This window comes from Zonotrichia albicollis, chromosome 6 (genome assembly GCF_047830755.1).
Source record: "Zonotrichia albicollis isolate bZonAlb1 chromosome 6, bZonAlb1.hap1, whole genome shotgun sequence".
Lineage (NCBI taxonomy): Eukaryota > Metazoa > Chordata > Aves > Passeriformes > Passerellidae > Zonotrichia > Zonotrichia albicollis.
In genome coordinates this window covers 26188991-26207776 of record NC_133824.1, presented here as the reverse complement: position 1 = coordinate 26207776, position 18786 = coordinate 26188991, and the positions used below count along the sequence as shown (strand labels likewise).

The following is an 18786-nucleotide window of genomic DNA, read 5'->3' as shown; positions in this document are numbered from 1 at the left end:
CCTTGTTTTCATCACTGTCCATATCCTGAATCAGATTATCGAGATCCTGTATCCAAAGAAGGGAAAAGGTGTTCACATTTAAAGTGATACTAGTCTGAAAAACTTTACCCCATCAGGGATCAAACCCCTGTGGACAGGCAGGGCTGCTGAGATGACAGCAGGTGCTTAGACTGTCCCAGCTGCAAGAGCTGCAGATGAAGAAAATACAAAAAAATACAAATTCCAAGTCTTCCCCTTCCTCACAGCTTTTCCTGCCTGCCATCTCTGGGGGGTATCCCTAGAGAATGCTATGAGTCTCATGAGAATGCTATGAGTTTCATGCTTGTGTTGCATGAAATGAATTTGCAGGTTCCCCCCATCCCAGCAGGGATTACCCCATGGCCCACCCTGACCCAAAGAGTGGACAGCATCCCCTAATCTGATTAATAGAACTAGCAGAGTGCATCTCCTTCCTTCACTGGGATGGAAAAAACACTGTGGCAGGCAAAGGGAACCACAAAATTCGTTCCTATGGAGGCAGGAGTTTCCTCTGTGTTAGCCAGGGAGGCCTCACTGAAGGGAACACTTCTGCAGCATTTGACAGGACCTTGTGAAGCAAATGTTCTGTGCCCCCCACAGGTATCCATCTGGGAAGTGCTGGGTAGGAGAGTGCTACAGCCACTTATGGCTTCCTCTCAGAGTATCCTGTACAAGGCAAGCCATGCACTCCCACCCTGCAGCTATGCCCACAGCAAGGAGCCAGAGCATCTGAAGGACTCACTGAAAGAGCATAGAGGCACCAGACTTCCCTGCAGCCTGTATGGTCTATATCCTTTTTACTTTGAAAGAGACACAATGCAGGACAGAATTACCTCAGCAGGAATGTTTCTGAACTCATTCAGACAGTTTAGGATAATGTTATCCCCATCATTTTTTGCTGCCACTCCAGACTCATTGACACACTTCAGGAGCTGCTGGATCTCACTGTATTTCTGCTGCTTCACCAGCTGCTTGGCCACTCTGCTGTACACTTCTGTAGCCTCCAGCTGGAAGTCCTAGAGGTAGTTGGAACATCAGAGCAACACAGTGAATGTTCTCAGCAGGTTTGCTCAGAGGGAGTCTACACAACTGAGACAGTCTCTCCTAAGGACAAAATACCACACCACGCTCCAAAAACTCAAAGCTGTTTTGGGAGCCTCTGGTTTTCCACTCACCACTGCTCCAGGTCGACTTAAAGGTTTTTTTATAACCAGACTTGTAAAAATCACTCAAGAACAAGAGTGCTGTTACTGCCTTCTTTTCAGGAGTGGCAAAAAATCAGTTTTATTTCTTCTGGCAAAAGCTCTTTCCTAGATCCCTACCCACCTCTCCCTCACTTAGCACATTCCCAGTATATTTCTCCAGCCTCCCCACCAACAGCCACCCTTTGAATACCCCAAACAGGAGGCAATTGACCATGAGGGAAGAGATGATAAAAGCTGTGAACTGATCCTGCAATGAGTAAATAAAGAAAAAAAAAGGATGAAAATGGAAGTGATAGGCAACCAGACTCACTGCTCCACTTTTACTGGAGGCAGTGGCTGCTGCTGCTTAGAAGTGCTGTTTTTCTAAGGCTCTCCATCTCCCTGCAAACAGGAGTTCTGTCTTGTACATCCTGACCTGAAAGAAGGAGCAGGGCCTGCCACATTCATAAATACTCTTTCAGTGTGCCACCTCTGTCCAAAAGTGCCCTGCTCTACTGTCTGGGATGATATGGATGAGAAACACTCAGAAGAGTTTAGAGGCTCATGAGCTATGCTGACTGATAATCATTCAATTTCTACCCAGACATGAGGAATGAGAGGTCCCCAGCCAAAGTTCCCAGTTAATTAATTTTGCTCTCAAATCAGGAGAACAGAACAGAGCGAGCCCTGGCCTTATTTATTCACTGTCTCTGCATGACTGTCATGAACTGCAGAGAGGCACCACGTGAGAGGTCTCTACACACATCTGTGACTGTGGCTTGCCAGAGTTCAGGCACTGAACGAGGTGCACAGCAAAGGAAAAGCTGTACTTCACTCCTTTGTAGGATCCAATTACTCTGGAAATGTCCTGCAGAAACAGCATCTTAATTTCATTATCAAGCTTCCACAAATACATGGACATGTAAGACTTAAACTTGTGACTTTTTTCTTAAAAAGTTTTGCTTTTGAGGGGATTAAAATACATTTGGGGGTGGGGGCAAAGGCTTTTGTTTAAATAATTGCTGCTTTCAGGAGTTACTTTGCATTAATATTGCTTGTTATATCAAGTTTTTCCATACCTGAAGAACTCTAAATGCAATCCCAAACCCCTCCTCAATGTTTTTGCCTTCCAATATGACCTGAAAAGAGAGGCATAGACAAGTCTGAGAATGCACATTCCTTTTTCACTATGTACGGTTAAATAACATTAACTCAAATCCAGCCTTTGCCCAGAGGCAAAAATAAAATGCATTACTTAACAGAAAACAGCACCACCCCAAGAAGTACAGCAAATTATAGGGTCTATTGTCACACACTGCTTCCCTAAGGGACATTAGGCAATTTACAGATGGAGATGAGCCAAACTTAAGAATGGTTAAAATTACTGAATTATTTGCCTCACTTGCAAATATAATGGGGTGCACAGACAAAAGAAATACTACTATTTGTATTTTGGATGCTCTGCCCATGAAAATTTGAACTTTGAGGAGATGAGCTCCTCATGAGAACAAGTTCTCACATGTTCTCTGCTACTCTGAGGAAAAACATTATTTTTTCATAAATGATGGGTTGCATTCATCGTAAGTAACCTGCCCAAAAAATGCAAAAAACTGCTTCAACGATCAAATGCTTCAACCTGCATTACAAGTTAGTATTGTTAAGGAAAAATAGAGCTGTGTTTAAAATAGCAATTAGTACCTTGCAAGCAACATCCATTTTCATGTTATTGTTTCCAAAGAGTGTGGGTAAGGAGGAGTCTGTCATTTGAGAGGCTCCTGAGCTCTCACACTGATGCAGGAATTTTGTTACTTCCATCTGCAGATCAACTGTATTGATGTGCCTAGATAGTGAAAAAATTCTGACTTCATTTTGTAGTAGAGAAAGTGTCAATTATTATTTATATGAACTAATTTCTTCAATATCTTTCAAAAGAAGACATACTTATGAAAAATTATTTTAGTTGCTTTTTGACTTTGTTCATTGTACAAGTCTGCAGCAATATTACTTTTCAGATCTGTGCATTTAACATACATCACAAGCTGAAGATGAGCAATTATTCACATTATTTCAAAGAAGTGAGCCAGAGAAACTGAATCCCCAAATAAATATCTGTTCCTCCTTTTTCACCTCATCACACACACGCCCCTCCAGTTTAAGTTAAGAGTCTAGACTAAAAGAAAGAAAGAAAAAAGCCCCTAAGAAAACCAAGATATAAAACCCCAAGTACAAGAGAGATCAGGCTAAATTTACACTTTGACTTTTGAATACAGAAAACCAGTTATTTCTGGCACCTATAACTTGTACATAGTGCAGTGTTTTGAGTTAACCCCAGCAGACAGTGAAGCACTACAAAGCCGCTTGCTTTTTGGAGAGGAAAGGAAGAGAAAAAGAAAGAAAAACAGCTTGTGGAAAGATGTATAATTTTCTGTACATTGTAGGGCTCCTGTTTGGTTGTTTAAACTGAAGGAGGGTAGTCTGATACACATACAGATTTTTAGTAGAAACAACTGCCCATCTCCTGGTTTGGATTTTTGGGAGAAAAAGTGATGGGAATCCTACACTTGTAACTACATAAAAGCAGTTTTGGGTCAAGGACAACCAGTAAGTGTCAGCTAAAGGCAACTTAAATGAAACTAATAAAAGCCCCAAAGTCTAAAGCCTGAATTTCACTTCTCCTAAAACTTAGCTTCTTGTTTATAAATACCTTGACACATCTGTAGCAGACATTTTCTTCCGAAAAGTGAATGCCATTTTTTTCCTTCCTGAACTTCTTGAGACCTCCTGCAGATAGACTTTGAGATGGTCCTTGATCTTTAGAAGCCACATCTGTTTTCCTCCAAGTTCAGTGTAAGACTTTGCTCCATGAGTGAAAAATCTAATGCAGGTCATGGCAGCACGGACGTGATCCTGGAAGAAACGCACTCAGCACTAAGAGGGAGCACAGGACCCCACCTTCAGAGATCACTGTCTACACAGAGGGGCTCACACAGAGCAGGCAGAGCTCTGCTTTCTTTCATACAATGTGCCAGTACCATGACATGGGTCACGTCAGCTTTAGTAAGGCTCAGGCCCTTCTATGTTTTCTAAGATTGTAAAGAAGCAAAAATATACTTATCCAGCATGCAGGTTTGGACCAAAGCAAATAACCAAAAGTGTGATGGTATTCAGCATTTCATTGAAAGAGATGGCACTGTCCCTCAACTTACCTTCATGAACTGTTGCAGTTCATACAGAATATGGTAATAGTTCTTTCTTTGCAAGTATTTGCAGGCTGCAATCAAATAGACTCCCCAGCTTTCCAATCCTGGATCAATGGTTTCCAACAAGTTCTCCAACATATGCAGCTTTCCACTTTCATAACTTGGAATGAAGATCCCTTCAATAAACAGTTCTGATGGGGATTCCTACACAAACAGAAAGTTGCTTGAAGCAAAGCCACTGTAGTTTATTTTCCTTATGTAATATAAAGGCATATTAAGTGACAGAGATAATAAAATTAATAAATAATTGACACTGGAAGGGATTTCTGGGGGTTATTTTGTTCAAAACCCCACTCAAAGAATGACTTCCAAGTTAGGTCATGCTGCTCTAGACCTGTCCAGTCAAGTTCTGAGCATGACAAAGCAGAGTGATTCAACAACCTCCCTGTGGCCCTGGTTCTGTGTCCAAATACAGGCATAAAAACCGCCCCCCACAAACAAACTCCAAGCCTTTTTCTTTATATCCAATTGGAATTTCCCTTGCTCCCAATTGTGTCCACTGTCTCTTACCTTTTACTGGGCACACAGGAGATAAACATGGCTCTATTTTTGCCATAATCACCCACTTGCTAGCTGAAAACAGCACACACAGATCTTCTCTTGCCTTTTCTTCCAGCAGGAAAAACCTAGCTCCATCACTCTCCTCAAATATCAGGTGTTTCAGGCCCCTAGATGCTCTGGTGGCCTTCAATTAGACTTGCTTCACTTCCACAGTGTCTGTTGTGTACATGGGAACCCAGGACCGAGCACAGCTGCTCAGATGAAACCTCACAAGCAGTGACCTGAAGGGATATTTACTCCCCCTGACCTCTTGACTGTGGTCTTGCAAGTGCAGCTTCACATGTGCTTCTTTCCACAGTAACATTAATATGTGTCATCAGGGCCACCACAAATGTTTTAAAGGCTTGATATGAAATTTTTGAATTTTTTTTTAATCTCAGAGTAAGATACAAGTGGCAAAGTCTGTACACATAAAATGTCTCCAAACAGCAATTGCAAAATATTTAGTCAGAAGTTTAGTACCTTACAGCTTTAGGGGAACCAACCCTCCTCTCTGGTTTGTATGATTACTACCAGTTCCTTGTCCATAACTTCCACATCAAATTGTCTGTCTAGAGTATTTTCCAAGTCTGCTGCTTAAGAGGTTAAATTATCTCACCTACATTGTAAAAATATGCAACTTTTCTTTAAAAGCAGATTTAAACTGATGTAAAGGATAAATTTAAAAAGGTAATTCAATATGCAGACGACTGTAAGATGTTAGAATGACCGGTGGTACAGTGAAAAAGCAGAGCAGATAAGGCAACTTAATTTTCTATTAACAAACCTCATAACCAGATAAAGACAATGGAAGTTGGTGTTTCAAGTTGCATATTCTCAGTAAGAGTTATTTCAAATAATAAAAAAATAATCAGTAATTCAAACACAAGCACAGCAACTTAGAAAAGGAAACACCACACTCTCACAAGCTGGTGAGATATAATGGATTCACATCTCCTAAGAAGCACCCTTAATGTTTTGGTTAGAACCTGGAATAATTTCTAGATGTAATTGTAGTTTAGCACAAGAGAACTGTTTATTCCAGAGATACTTAAGTCCTCTTCTATTATGCAATTTCCTTAAGGGAGAGCTGGAAACCACATTTTGGGTCCTCTACACTTCTGTCCTCTGTATTCCCTTATACTCCTAATGGTTACAGAAGTGCAAACATGGGTGATCTGATTCAACAAACAATACCACGAGACAGAGGCACGGGATAGGGAGTAGTGTCTAATGTTATCTGCACTCTGGAATTCAAAATTTTCCTTCTCTCTTCTGAACTCTATGACAATAGTCCCACATTTTCAACTTTGCAGAAAAAAAAGACAAAGAGCTCTTGATGCAGGACCTCTATAAAAAGAACCAAAACTGCATGCTCTTTTCAGACCTGCAAGGATCAGTGTTGCTCTTCTGTCTCACTGAATTCCTGTCAGTCACTGGATAGTTTCTATAACAGCATTTCAGGACCTCGGCAAACTCCTGTGCAGAAAGCCACCCGAACACTGCATGATGCTCACTGCTGTTTTTCAAATTTCCGTTTTGGTGATGAAAATTGAACTACTCACCTTATTTAACAAGTGAAGCAGTGCTTCTCTCATACAGTCATGCCTCATGTAAAAGCTTATTATTGCCAGATTGGTGCCGTAACTGTGTAAATAGAACAAGCACTCCTGGTAATAGCTGTTGTGTTGAATCTTCCCCTCACACATCACCTCCAGAGACAGACTTCTTGTTCTCAGTGTTGCCTCAAGCTCCCTCAAAGTGGCAAAGTAATCATCATCCTACCATTAACACAGAGAACCAATGACAGGTGATCAGCAAGAAAAAATCTTCTCAGGTAGGTCTTGTCCCTCAGCCCTGAAGCATTTCTGTTATGCTGTTCAACAACCCAGTTCAAAGAGGCTTTTTTTTGTCCTAAAATATGTACTTGGTCTTTCATCATCATGATTCTGCAGTTATTTAGTACAAAAAGTAATTTTTTTGGTACCTAAACAGAATTCCAAACCATGTAGTAGTGGTTTTTGATAAGAGGAGTGGGAAAGCATTTTAAAGTCTTTGAACTTTTATAAAGTTAACAGAGTTTCAGTAGAAAATTGCATCACTGCAGCATCACAAAATACTGCTGGAATAGAGTTTACCTTCCTTAGACTGTAGGAATAGTACATTATCCAGTACAACTTATTTTCCCTCCACAAGGTATATCCCAAATTGCTATAAAATGTATGATTTCTCAAGCACCACTTCACTGTGATGAAAGAGCTAACAAATTTCTCAGCAATATTCAGTTTGCAATACACAATCATGATAAAGAAGGAAAATAAACACCCTATCATCTGCTATTGTAACATGCATTCCTGTAAGATGTATACTAAACCATAACTTCTTAAGATTCTTACTGTGATGAGTACAGGCTTCACTGTGGACTCCAGGTACTGTATCACATCCTGGACCAGCCTTGAACCATGGTTCAGCTGGTTTAGATCCATGGGTGGCTTTAAACATCGGTTAAACTTCTCTCTTGCTGAAGTCAAATTTCCAGCTTTAAGGCAAGCCATGCCCCAGGCATGCCATGCTCCACCTGGATCCAATCCAGATTTTGTAGAAACCTAAATTCAAAATCATTTGTTAATATTACAACACAGCCTCAGTACAGCAAATAGGAAAAATGGCTTATCACACAGTCTGTGATTCTGACCTTTCCCATCCTAGAGCACATTTCCCATTAAAAACAAACAACTGAAAAACCATCCAAAAACCCCATGTTGATAATTTCCATATTACTGCCACAAAAAGCCAACTACCAAAACACCCATGATCTACAAATGTGAACTTTTTAAAATTGTATAAGTTTAAACTACTGTTTATCTGGGAAATTTCAGTTGTGAGTTCTAAACCAGGACATTTTCACATCAGCTTTTCTAAAGCAGGTGATTTTTACAGAGCAGAATTCATCAAATTTGTGGTTTTAAAAAAGGCAACAGAAGGCAAAATGTAACAGAATATCTTGGCTTCATGAACTGCCAAGATATTTTTTATTTCACACAACTTTGCTGATAAAATTTGCTCCTGATTTTCTTTAGTAGACCTAAAGCTCTTTTAGCTGCTTTTAAACAAGAACTATTTCTATTCAAATAGGTCATCTATTTTTGCTGTTTATTACTGCTTAACAAATCTTAATACTATTTGTAGTATCATAATCCTGTATTTAACACAGTGCAATGCCAAAAAAGAGAGGCTTACAAAATCCTGGGAGCAGGATTAGATGCTGATAAAGCACACGAGATGAGCTCTGAGGTATGGATTTGCCAACATTGCTGATTTCCAAGTAAATGGTTGGGAAACCATTTACTTGGAAATCATTGCCTTACCAGTGTCTGCTGTCAGATTACAGACAAATAGAATCTAACATTCAAGCTTCAGATAAAGTCCTGCCACAGAGGGTGTCTCACCCCTTCTACTGGCTGCAAGATTCCCCCATTTAATGACTTCCTTGCAGTTAGTCCATTCCAGTCTTAACTCTACCAGAAAACAAAGCTGCTTATCCTTCCCTTCTGCAGTTGCTCCACAGCAGGACTTTTCTGTCTCAGAAATTTTTTCCATTCTTCAGAAAATTATTTCTTCCATGTTTAGTAACTTAATCTGAGTTTGTAACTGTTTAAATATTGTCCATTTCCCACATCACATCCACCTTAAGTCAGAAGGGAGGAAAACAAAAGCCACTACAGAAGAATTAACACTGACATCCCTCCACTGGTGTTACCTCTATAGCTAGTTGATAGTACTCTGCTTCCAAAAGCTGATTTCTCAATCTTGTTACTGCTGCTGGGAGAAGGATCTGATCCAAAGATGGCACTGGACGGTAGGCAGCAGCAACCAAAATATTCAACACATCCACTTTGCTGATGTAGCTAGAGGTTAAACAAACACATGCACTCTCACCATTACTGTACATTGAAGAACGTTATGCAGAGACAACTCTTAGGACAGTGGTTTCTAATCACCAGTACACCATGTTTCTCTAGCCATCATACAATCCCTTCAGAGTGTTTGTTATTGTTTGGACTTTCTTTGCCATGTTCAGTGTAACACACAGACTGAAGATGCCAGCAAAACATGTGAAATTCATCTATCACACCTGCCACCTCAAGCTCTGTAGGACAAAACGTGAAGAAATGTAAAATGTTCATTCTCAGGAAGCACAGGTTTAAAATCCTGTATTAAAACACAGATTGAAAGCAGATACACAATAGCATAAGAAAGATATGTACCCATCTTTGTGAATAATTTCTTCCTAGTCAGAGAATTCTCTCAGTAATTGTTAAGAAGTGATATTACTTGAACTTCTCCTATAAGAACTTTCCCATAATTCCTGCATTATGAAATTCTCATTTAGACTGGTCCACAGTACAAACACAAAGTAACCCTTCCACCTCCACTCCTCAATGAAAAAAAGATAATGCTCTTGACAGTACCACAATATATCCTAGTGAATATCTGATTAGAGTCACCTGTCACAGAGAGCTAGGTCCTGGCTCCTTCCAGCTTTTACAAACATCATTTTAGCACTGAAGAGCAATTGTTTCATGATGTCCATGAGGAGTCCAGCATCCACCTCAGGATTAGTGAGCCCTTGGGACAACTTGCAGCAGTGTTCTATCAGTTGGTGGCCACACACTATGCTGTCACTGTGCAGGCTAAGGATGGCAATACACAAGGAAGAGCTGGGAGCCTGACAATTTGAGGAAAGACAGGCAAATATAGGTATTGAGGTAGCTCTCCAGTGAACTGCTTATATTGGACTCTCTCATGACCTCACCTGCTCATAATAAAATTCTCTGCGTACAATTTCATTCTCCTCCTCATTCAGGGAAAAAATCCATTCAAGATCAGTTGCCTTGGGTATTCGTACCACTGTGGAATATTCATTATTAGAAGTTTCTACAGCAAAAAATAAAACACCAGGTAAAATCATTGCACAAGAAGCAACAAACCCAGCTAAGGACACATAATGCAGAACATTCCTATCTCTCAAAAAATAGTCATCTGTAGTCCTCTCACTGTGCCACTTCCTGCCAGAATCACATGTCCAGCACACACCACAGAAACATTTCCTTCCCTCAGCAGGCTGCCACATCATACCTAAACTTACTGTCACTGTTACCAAAAACTGGTTCCAGTAACATATTTTCAAATTATTTTTTAACTCTTATGCTACTGGGCATCAAGAACAGCAGCCTTCCCTCTTTAGCCTCCCCTTAGGCAATTTATTAAATATTTCTGAGCAGGAAGGAACTGGAAATATGAGAGCTGTGGGTTTCAGCTTGAAGGGGAAAATAAAAAACAGTTGTAAAAGAAAGGGTAGATTGACTTAACCACCTCTATGTTCTTTTCAAAATTCAGGTGATTTGCCCATGGAGTCCATGAGCTTTAGGCCAAATGATTTTAAGAAGACCTAACTCCTAATGTTAAATTTTCTAATAAAATAGCACTGCAGAAAACTGGAGTTCTGATCAAATTATTCAAGAAATATAATTTCTGTGAAAAGTAGTTTTCTTTCCTCCAGATTAAGGAAATACATTTTTTGAAACTTTAACCCAGAAGAGTTATAAATGAAATACTGCCTGTCATCCGGGTGTAGCTGACAGCACACAAGCCCTCAACTTCATGATCAAGTTTTTGATTCCAAAAACACAATGGCCAATCTCGCAATGCCAAGAAATGGAGAATAATGATAATTTGCTACTCTTTCCCCGGATCAGCTTTCTCTGGGAAAAAAATTTAGAAAGTCTCAAAACGTACTCATTTAGTTCACATCCCTTTTTAGAGTGTTGAGTGACTCTAAAACTGTAGGGTGAATTTAAAAAAACCCAAAGCAACTAAAATAAAGCAAAACCCAACACCCCCCGCCCCCGCACTTTTCCAAGTTGAACTGGAAACTGAATTGGCACAAATAAACTAGGCTAGAAAATATTTGATAAGCCTTCTTCACAGTCCCCCTAGATAATTTAGAAAAGCAAAATAAAACTCTTCCCTCTTAAATCTGAGGATTTTCATATTGTTCTTATCCACTCTTATTGAATAGATGACATAGGCCCAGTGATGTGCAACAATGCCACACAAAAGCTACATTTCAGCTGTTTCAGTCTTGAAACAAAGGTAGCAGTAAAGCAAATTTCCATCAGCAGGGGAAAAAATTCTCAAATAGCTCATCATACTTTAAAAAGGAACAAATAAGAAAAAATATTATTTGCTTTGTTATTACACAAATGCAAATTTTGCACCGTGTTTCATGCTACTGTTACAAGCACTTCAACTAACTGTGTCTTGTTCTGACAGAATTTCACATCAGTGTACGAAAATTTTGCAATCACCCAAAACACCAAAACCAGTAAATACCTCCTGAGGAAAAATAGCAGAGAAAAAGTCAATTAAATGTTGCTATTATTCCTAAAGCTTAAGATATTAGATTTGGAAACTGAGGCACCAAAATGCAATTACTATTTTCACACAATCAATACAGGAGATGGAACTCAGGACACAACCAGACCCACGAGAGAGGCTTCATGCTGTGCTACCTCTTGGCAGCACGGGGTAAAAAACCCCCCAGCACACTGCAGTGCTACTCAGAATTGTACTGTCATGGTTAATAAAAAGAGGATCCCTCAGCACTGCTCTGTAGTGAGCTGATTAATTCCTACTCACACCATTGCCTCTCACTGTTTCTAGAATGAAAAGTGCGTTCTCCAACTCTTTTTCAGTTCCTTTCTATAACACCCATCCAACGCATTCAATATTGGCTCAGATAGCTCTCCTAAATCTCAATTTCCATTCACAGAAGTTTGAAATGCTCAATTTCAGCCCGCACATGCAAAAACCTTCAGTGATATTTTGTAATTGAAATTTTCATCACCCTTTAGCTGCAACTAGGTGTATCAGTTTCCAGTATCTAACTGCTGATTAGGCACTTTAAAAAGCTGAGGTTCAACATTATCCCATTCCTTACCTTCCTCTTGGTCCTGATCTTCTTTTCTGCTGTAATGAAATGACAGAAAGAACCATCATGCCTACTCCAGCACATTGGGGGAAACATGCTTTGAAGGCAGACATCAATATGGCTACCCTCCTCAGACCACTGCTCTGTAAAAATCCAACACATATCCCTACCTGTCCTTTCCAACACACTGCCCTGCCTCTAATCCTGCTGCTTGGAAATCTAATATTCTGCCTTTGTATTGCTGTATTTCAACTGCACTAAGTAATTGGCTCTTATGACCTTCTGTGGGAACAGCACTGTTGCCCACATCATAAAAAAGCAGACACAGAACAAGAACTGCCCAGTATCAGGACATGCCAGAGCTAAAATCAAGTCTTTGGTATCCAAGTCACTGCCCTTAAGATTTAGTTGGGTTTGATATACAAACAGGGTGAGTATTAAAAAAACCCAGAGAATTAATTCAAACCTGGCAGGTGGCATTCAAGCACAGTGTTGAGTGCTGCTAGCCTAATCTAGCAATGTAAGCAACATTCTGACACAATCTGTTCAGCTGCAAGTGACTGCAGGTTCCTCTTCAGAGCTGCACAGATTCGCTCATTTTCTAGGAAGCCTGCTGATACTGCCATAATAGATACTGCTATCCGCAGGCTCGATAGGAAAAGGGGAAATGAAAGCATGGCTGGAAATCTTACTCTCTGTGACCCTATCAAGCCTGCTCAAGGTCACAGAGAGTAAAACTCTTTTCAGCTGAACTTTTCACCAGCTAGCCTGTGTACGCACAATGAATTTCAGTCCAATTCTCAGGTGAAAGCAACCACATTATGAAAATCTGTCATCACAGCTGTCCCTTTTATTAAAAGCAGTTTCAAAGCCTACCTAATCAGAAACTTGCTTTTTAACTCCCAGGGTTCAGGGAGCCATAATCAAGGGATTATGGAAACACTGATATGTTCAGCAAAGCTAGTCAACATGCAATATCAATCCAGAAATTGAGTATACTGCAAGGAACTTAGTCACACTGTAGCAATTTGTGCTATGTTTTGCATCAAAGCATTCAATTCTTAGGTGAGTGATTAATTGATACTCAAAGAATTATTGATACTTAAAGAACTAAAGAATTTGTTGCCTGGCCCTCCAATGTTCTATCCAACGTGAAAAGAAAAGTGAAGCATAAGGAACATTCCCACACCTACCAAACCTGAAAATCCCAACCGCTGGAGGCCAAATGGCTGATGTTACATCACCCAGATAAATCCAAAGGCTTATGTCTCTCTCATTCCATTCCTGCACTCTGCTGAAAACTGAGGAGAACTAGGACAGGACTTACGTGCTTGTGTCTTGCACCGAGCCAGGCACGTTTTCTCTGTTGCAGTAGCTATAGCATTGATCACACACACGAGACAGATTTTCTCTGCAAGCTTCTATTTCCATTTTCTTGGTAGAGCAAGAGCTGCAGACCAGCCTGCCACAGCGCCTGCAGTGATGGCGCCTGTTAAACTGAGCACAAGAGGTCATGGATGAGCCACAAAGAGAACTTACTGAAGTCCCCTCCTGGTCTCTCTCTACTCATGAGTTAACTTATTCCATCTGAAGAGAGAAAACACTATGAAGGACAAAGCTTTCAGATTTATACAGTGATTGATTCTCCCTGTTAAAATTTCTTTTTGAAGAAAGCATACCAAAGAAAAAAATCAAACCCCAAACCCAGAGGCCAGTATTTAAAATACATTTGCAGCAGCCTTGGGCTTTCCATTACTTAAATTATCCCAGTTTTGATCACAAAGCTAATTAGATCATGTCCTGGAAAAGGTAAAAGCTCTAGACTGTTTTTCCTAATGCCATTGAAGAAATTTCCAAATTTAAAAGCAGCAGATACACTTTTGAGAAAACTACTGTTTCTAAGCAGCAGAAGATAGCAGACTGCCAGCACACCTGCAAAACTAAAAATTAATGTTCTCCCTTAGAGCACCCATGCAGTTCTCGAATACTCTGTGAAACGATAGTATTTAGAAAAAGTGTAACCAAGAGAAAAGATTTCATTTTCTATACTCATAATCTGAATCATACAGTGATTATGTTATCTCTTGCCAGCAGAGTCAATTAGACAGCCTTCTGGAATATTAATACTGCTGGTGTTACACATTTTTGAGATCCCATAATTGTCCTCTCTCTGATGACCAGATTTCCTCTTTAGGCTCTATCACTTCACAGAACTCTGCAAGGAGCTATCTGTTCCCAGTCTCCTCAACCACTCTAAATAAAAACCAGAGGTTAAATACCAAAGGACCGGCAATCTTGTTGGACCCATGGTGATGCATACAAACCTGCTCAAGTAGCTCAGGTCTCTCAGGAAACAGACTATGAGGAAGTGCTCATATTAAGGTCACAGTTCTAGGAATGTCTGTACTTCATTTTTTCTCCTTACCATAGTAAAGCGTTCAGTTTTGCAAACCATACATATTGTTTCAGTGTCATCAGGTATCCATTGCTGCTTGGGTGGTGGCTTCTCAGGAGGCACAAATTCTTGAGGAAACAAGTTCTGTGGCAGACTTCTGTCTCTGGGACTTGCAGATATGGTTACACCTGAAAATGAGCCAGGCCAAGAAAAATATGGGAATGGGATTTAAGCTGTTTAATAGAGTCTCAAGTACCAGAAAACACTACAGACTCAATGAGGCTGTAAGATCTTTCTGCCTCACAAGATGACTACTACCATTACCTTTCAGCTAGGCATGGCAGAGTAACATTGTATAAGGAATATATATGCTGTAAACTAAAATGGTAAACTTACAGTACTTCAATGCTGACAAGCAAGAGAATGTACTTATTAAGAGACTTTTCCCACAACAGTTAGAGAGGTGTAAGACAATGTGTTAACATCTGCTTTTGTATCACAAGCAGCGACGTGGAGGAAGAAGAAAAAAATGTTTTGGATACCAAAAAGTAACACAAGATAAAATAGAATCTTAAGTATACCCAGTGCTGACATTCCTGAAGACTGGGAGTTTCCTTTGTTATCTCAGGGGAGATGTGGCATGGCCAGCAACAGCCTAGCCCTCCCTATTCTAGTCACCTTTTCAATCTGCTGTGGGGAAATCAGTTCACAGAGGCAGGAATTTAAGTGCTGCCTTTGGCATCTTAACCCCAACAATGAAATACTCATTGAATAGCTACAGTATTAGATAGGCTATTAGTTTATATGATGTGAGTCAGTTACATAGGTTAATTAAAAAGTTCAACATATCCCTGCAGCCCTGCAAGCCATCTTCTGTGTACATGCATATTAAACTAAAGAAGAATAAAAATTTCCATTTCACTAAAGCTAACTCATTCTCATTCAATGCAAACAAACATTAAAGCACCGTGCATTCCAGTTTTTTAACAGGACAGAGATATTAGACTGATCATTATAAGAAAAAAACTGAAGAGGTACACAGCCCAATCCAAAACACTGCTGTCACTTGATGTAAGCAAGAAGAGTCATCATTTCAGGATACAGAAGCAGGAAATAGTTCAGACACCCTAAACTGCAGATCAGGATATTGTTCTGCAGCTCTAGTCCAGGCCCATTACTTGCTAAAATCATCACTCTTGGAGGTCTGAAGATATTCTGTTGGTCTTTCCCTGAGAGAACACACAGACTCTGCACGTCTTGCATGAGTTACTGAATAGAACCTGCAGAAGAGTTTCTGGTTGTTTCTTAGCTACAAATATTCTCCAGTTGTTCTGGCTTAAATTAACTAGTTTCCATTTTTTATGTGTCTGAGGACTGGGAGTAGAACCTCTCAGACAATACAAGGTGTGTTATTTTCCTCAGGTCACAACAGCAATCTTAGGGAAAAAAACTTCAAGGACTGTAGAATGGCATACCCAGGGAATGAACTGGGAGAAAGTGGCTGGCAGGATTGATCCACTCAGGAGAATGGGTTGGGCACTGGTCAGCAGGTGGTGAGCAATTGTATTATACAGCATTCGTTTTTCTTGGGTTTTGTTCTTCTTTTCTATTTTTCTTATCTCCCTTTTCATCATCATTATTACTATATTTTACTTGATTTCAGTTAATAAGCTGTCCTTACCTCAACCCCCAAGTTGTACCCTTTTCCAAATCTCCTCTACATCCCACCTGTGAAGGGGCTGACAAGGGAATGATCAAGCAGCTGCGGTTGCTGCTGAGGTTAAACCCCAAGAGGTTTAACTCTTGGGGTTTGACTCTTTAAACCCCAAGAGGCACCAAGGTCTTAACCTTACCGGTAAAGCTGACAGGAGATAGTTCTGATGATCCTGATTTAGACAATGCTTCACACTCCAATACCTGATTGAGACTTTCCTGAATACGTATCAGAGAATCTAGGACAAAGAGAAGAAAGAAGAGGAGAAAAAAAAAAAAACAGAGAACAATACTGGTGACTACATCTCCCTGTTTTCAAGAAGATTAGAGGAATCCATTCACAGGAGTATGTAAGGTCAGCACAAAACAGGGCTATATTTTGCATGCAAATTAATCCACAGCAATTAATGCAAAACTGTATAAAACTCAATTACCAAAAAAACAAAGAAAGGGATCCTTATCAAAGCAAGGGAGTAATGACAGCTATAGGAACAATACAGCAGAGATGTGAAAACAATTGGTTAACACAAGATGTTCATGGCTAATATTAAATGCTTCACATTGAGGTGGAAGGAAAATGCATACTTGCAAAGTTAGAGACTGTTTGGCATGAAGAGATAGTTAAGTCTGATGCTTTTATGTTAGAAAGAGCTGCATCTTTAAATCACAAAATGAAGCCAAAACTTGGGAACTGGCATAATGTAAACTGGTACCATATCAGCAGGTATAAATACAGATAGATAGGTACAGAACCCCGTTTTTTTTAATACAACAACACAAAAGCATTGGAATGGATCTGCAGCACCCTCTGCTGTTCCAGTTCTAAAACCTTAAAAGAAGCCAAGTGCCCAAGACTCAAAGACAACATGGATGAGAAGGGATTGGCAAGCTAGAGAGGAAAACTGTAACAAGACTGTTAAACAGAACTATGAGTCTAGAAGCTTTCTATATGAAAAAGGAATAGGACTCTGGCAGGAGGAAATGCTACAGAAGACTAAATCCCCATATTACTTGAGGGCAGATGTAGTTGGCTGCAGGCCTTAGAAGTGCTTAAGTTGTAAGTGACTTTGTGTTAAATAGGAGTAAAATAGAACTGATCAGTATTACACAAGAAAAGAAACTTCAATAAGGAACAACAGAGAAAAGTCTGAGAAACTTTTGGAGCTCTTGGTCCTTGAAAACATCTATTTACAAGAAAGGCAAAGACTTTAAGAACACATTCTGGGCTAGAGGGAGACTGGAGGCACACATCTAAAAAACATTATGGCATGATTGCTGAAATTATTCTGGGATGATTTTGGCCCTTCTTTCCCAAATGCAAACCAGCATTCTGACAGACAGTTACCTGATCGCTTTTCCTTTAATGTGAAAGGGAAGTTGAGAGCTTTTTCTGCATACTTGGAAAGCAAACTGTCAATGTCTTCTACAGTAATACCAATTTCCTGCCCAGCCAAGAGCTGGTGCAATGTCTGCACAGCTACAGCTACCCAGTCCACCTTCATATTCATGAGGAGCTGTTCCAGCATGAGCAGTGGCCTTGAGGAGAGGTGGAAGTAGTTAACACGGGAGACCTCAGGCAGAGTCAGCAGCACCTGAGATACAAGGAAAAAAATGTATCATAAAATTACACACCTTTAAATATGTGTTTCTGTGAGATTAAAGCCAAGAAACTACAGCAATAATTTATGCAGAGAATGGAATGACAAGTGGAGGTCAAAAAAAGGGGGTGGGACTTCTCAGACCAATTCCTACTTCTGTTACAGAACTACTGACAGGATTCGCAGAATCACTTAGCTTCCACTTTCCATTCTATGAAACACTGCCTTATTTCAGAGAATATGGAAGAGTGAAACCTGTGACCTTGTGACAACTATGTTGCAGCAGAGTACAGCACATTCTCTTATTAAAATAAACTCATAAAAAGCATATTAACCCAATCCTTATCCTTCTATCATTTGAGGAAATGTTACGAGGAGAAAATAAGAGCAATTCTCCTCTAAATGGACAGTTAATATGGATGTTTTTCAAACTAAGTCATATCTTCAGAAGGAACAAGAAATAGGCAGCCCAGCAAAACACTGTTGTGGCACACACTGGAGCAAGCTGCTGTTTACAGCCCTACACCAAAACAGACATTACCAAAAGCACTGCATTTTATTTACATGTAATGCATTCAACTGAGGTTATCTGCTGATTAATGCATCTATTCCCAGGCTGAGCACAGAACCTGTGTGACTTCTGAAAAGGCAGAGGCCATCCAGAAAGAGAAGTGATACTCTCCACCTGTGGAAGGCACTCGGGAGAAACCACCATATGGGTGAGCATACGTAGGACACCTGGTGTTACTGATACAGACAGTAAGTTGAGGATACTTCCTTCTTCACTTGGGACAAAGATAGCAACTTTTCTGATAAACTCCACAATTTTATTTTATTTCACCCTCTCCTCTTTCAGCCTGTGTGTAAATCCACTCTCCACAGCTCAAACCCAAGACTGCTTTGTTCATAGTATGGAATTGCAAAAATGGAGAAAGGAAAGAGAAGCTTTAAGCCATCTCTAACTTTCCTTTGGATCATGAGACTCAGGATCTTAGACCTGGTGCGGTGAGAATGCTCTGGTAAAACCTACAGGCTTTTTATATTACAAAAATACTATGCATGACAGAATTACTTATACAGTTCT

General features: G+C 40.0%; 1 protein-coding gene across 5 annotated transcripts in view; it reads right to left on the bottom strand.

Moving 5' to 3' along the window:
• ZFYVE26 (zinc finger FYVE-type containing 26) overlaps positions 1–18786 on the bottom strand; it is a 50498-nt gene that overhangs the window by 5147 nt on the left and 26565 nt on the right. For 2 of the 5 annotated variants that reach the window (XM_005479914.4, XM_026793407.2), the window contains exons 25-40: positions 17450–17696; positions 16245–16343; positions 14422–14579; positions 13324–13493; positions 12006–12034; positions 9819–9940; positions 9511–9731; positions 8763–8910; positions 7399–7608; positions 6568–6783; positions 4409–4606; positions 3907–4109; positions 2901–3042; positions 2282–2341; positions 852–1034; positions 2–46 (exon numbers count right to left, since the gene is read on the bottom strand). In XM_005479914.4, coding sequence (XP_005479971.2) covers positions 2–46; positions 852–1034; positions 2282–2341; positions 2901–3042; positions 3907–4109; positions 4409–4606; positions 6568–6783; positions 7399–7608; positions 8763–8910; positions 9511–9731; positions 9819–9940; positions 12006–12034; positions 13324–13493; positions 14422–14579; positions 16245–16343; positions 17450–17696 — 2451 coding nt within the window. The remainder of the gene's footprint in view (position 1; positions 47–851; positions 1035–2281; positions 2342–2900; positions 3043–3906; positions 4110–4408; positions 4607–6567; positions 6784–7398; positions 7609–8762; positions 8911–9510; positions 9732–9818; positions 9941–12005; positions 12035–13323; positions 13494–14421; positions 14580–16244; positions 16344–17449; positions 17697–18786) is intronic. The other 3 variants (XM_014266922.3, XM_026793408.2, XM_026793412.2) reach the window with 3 other exon arrangements.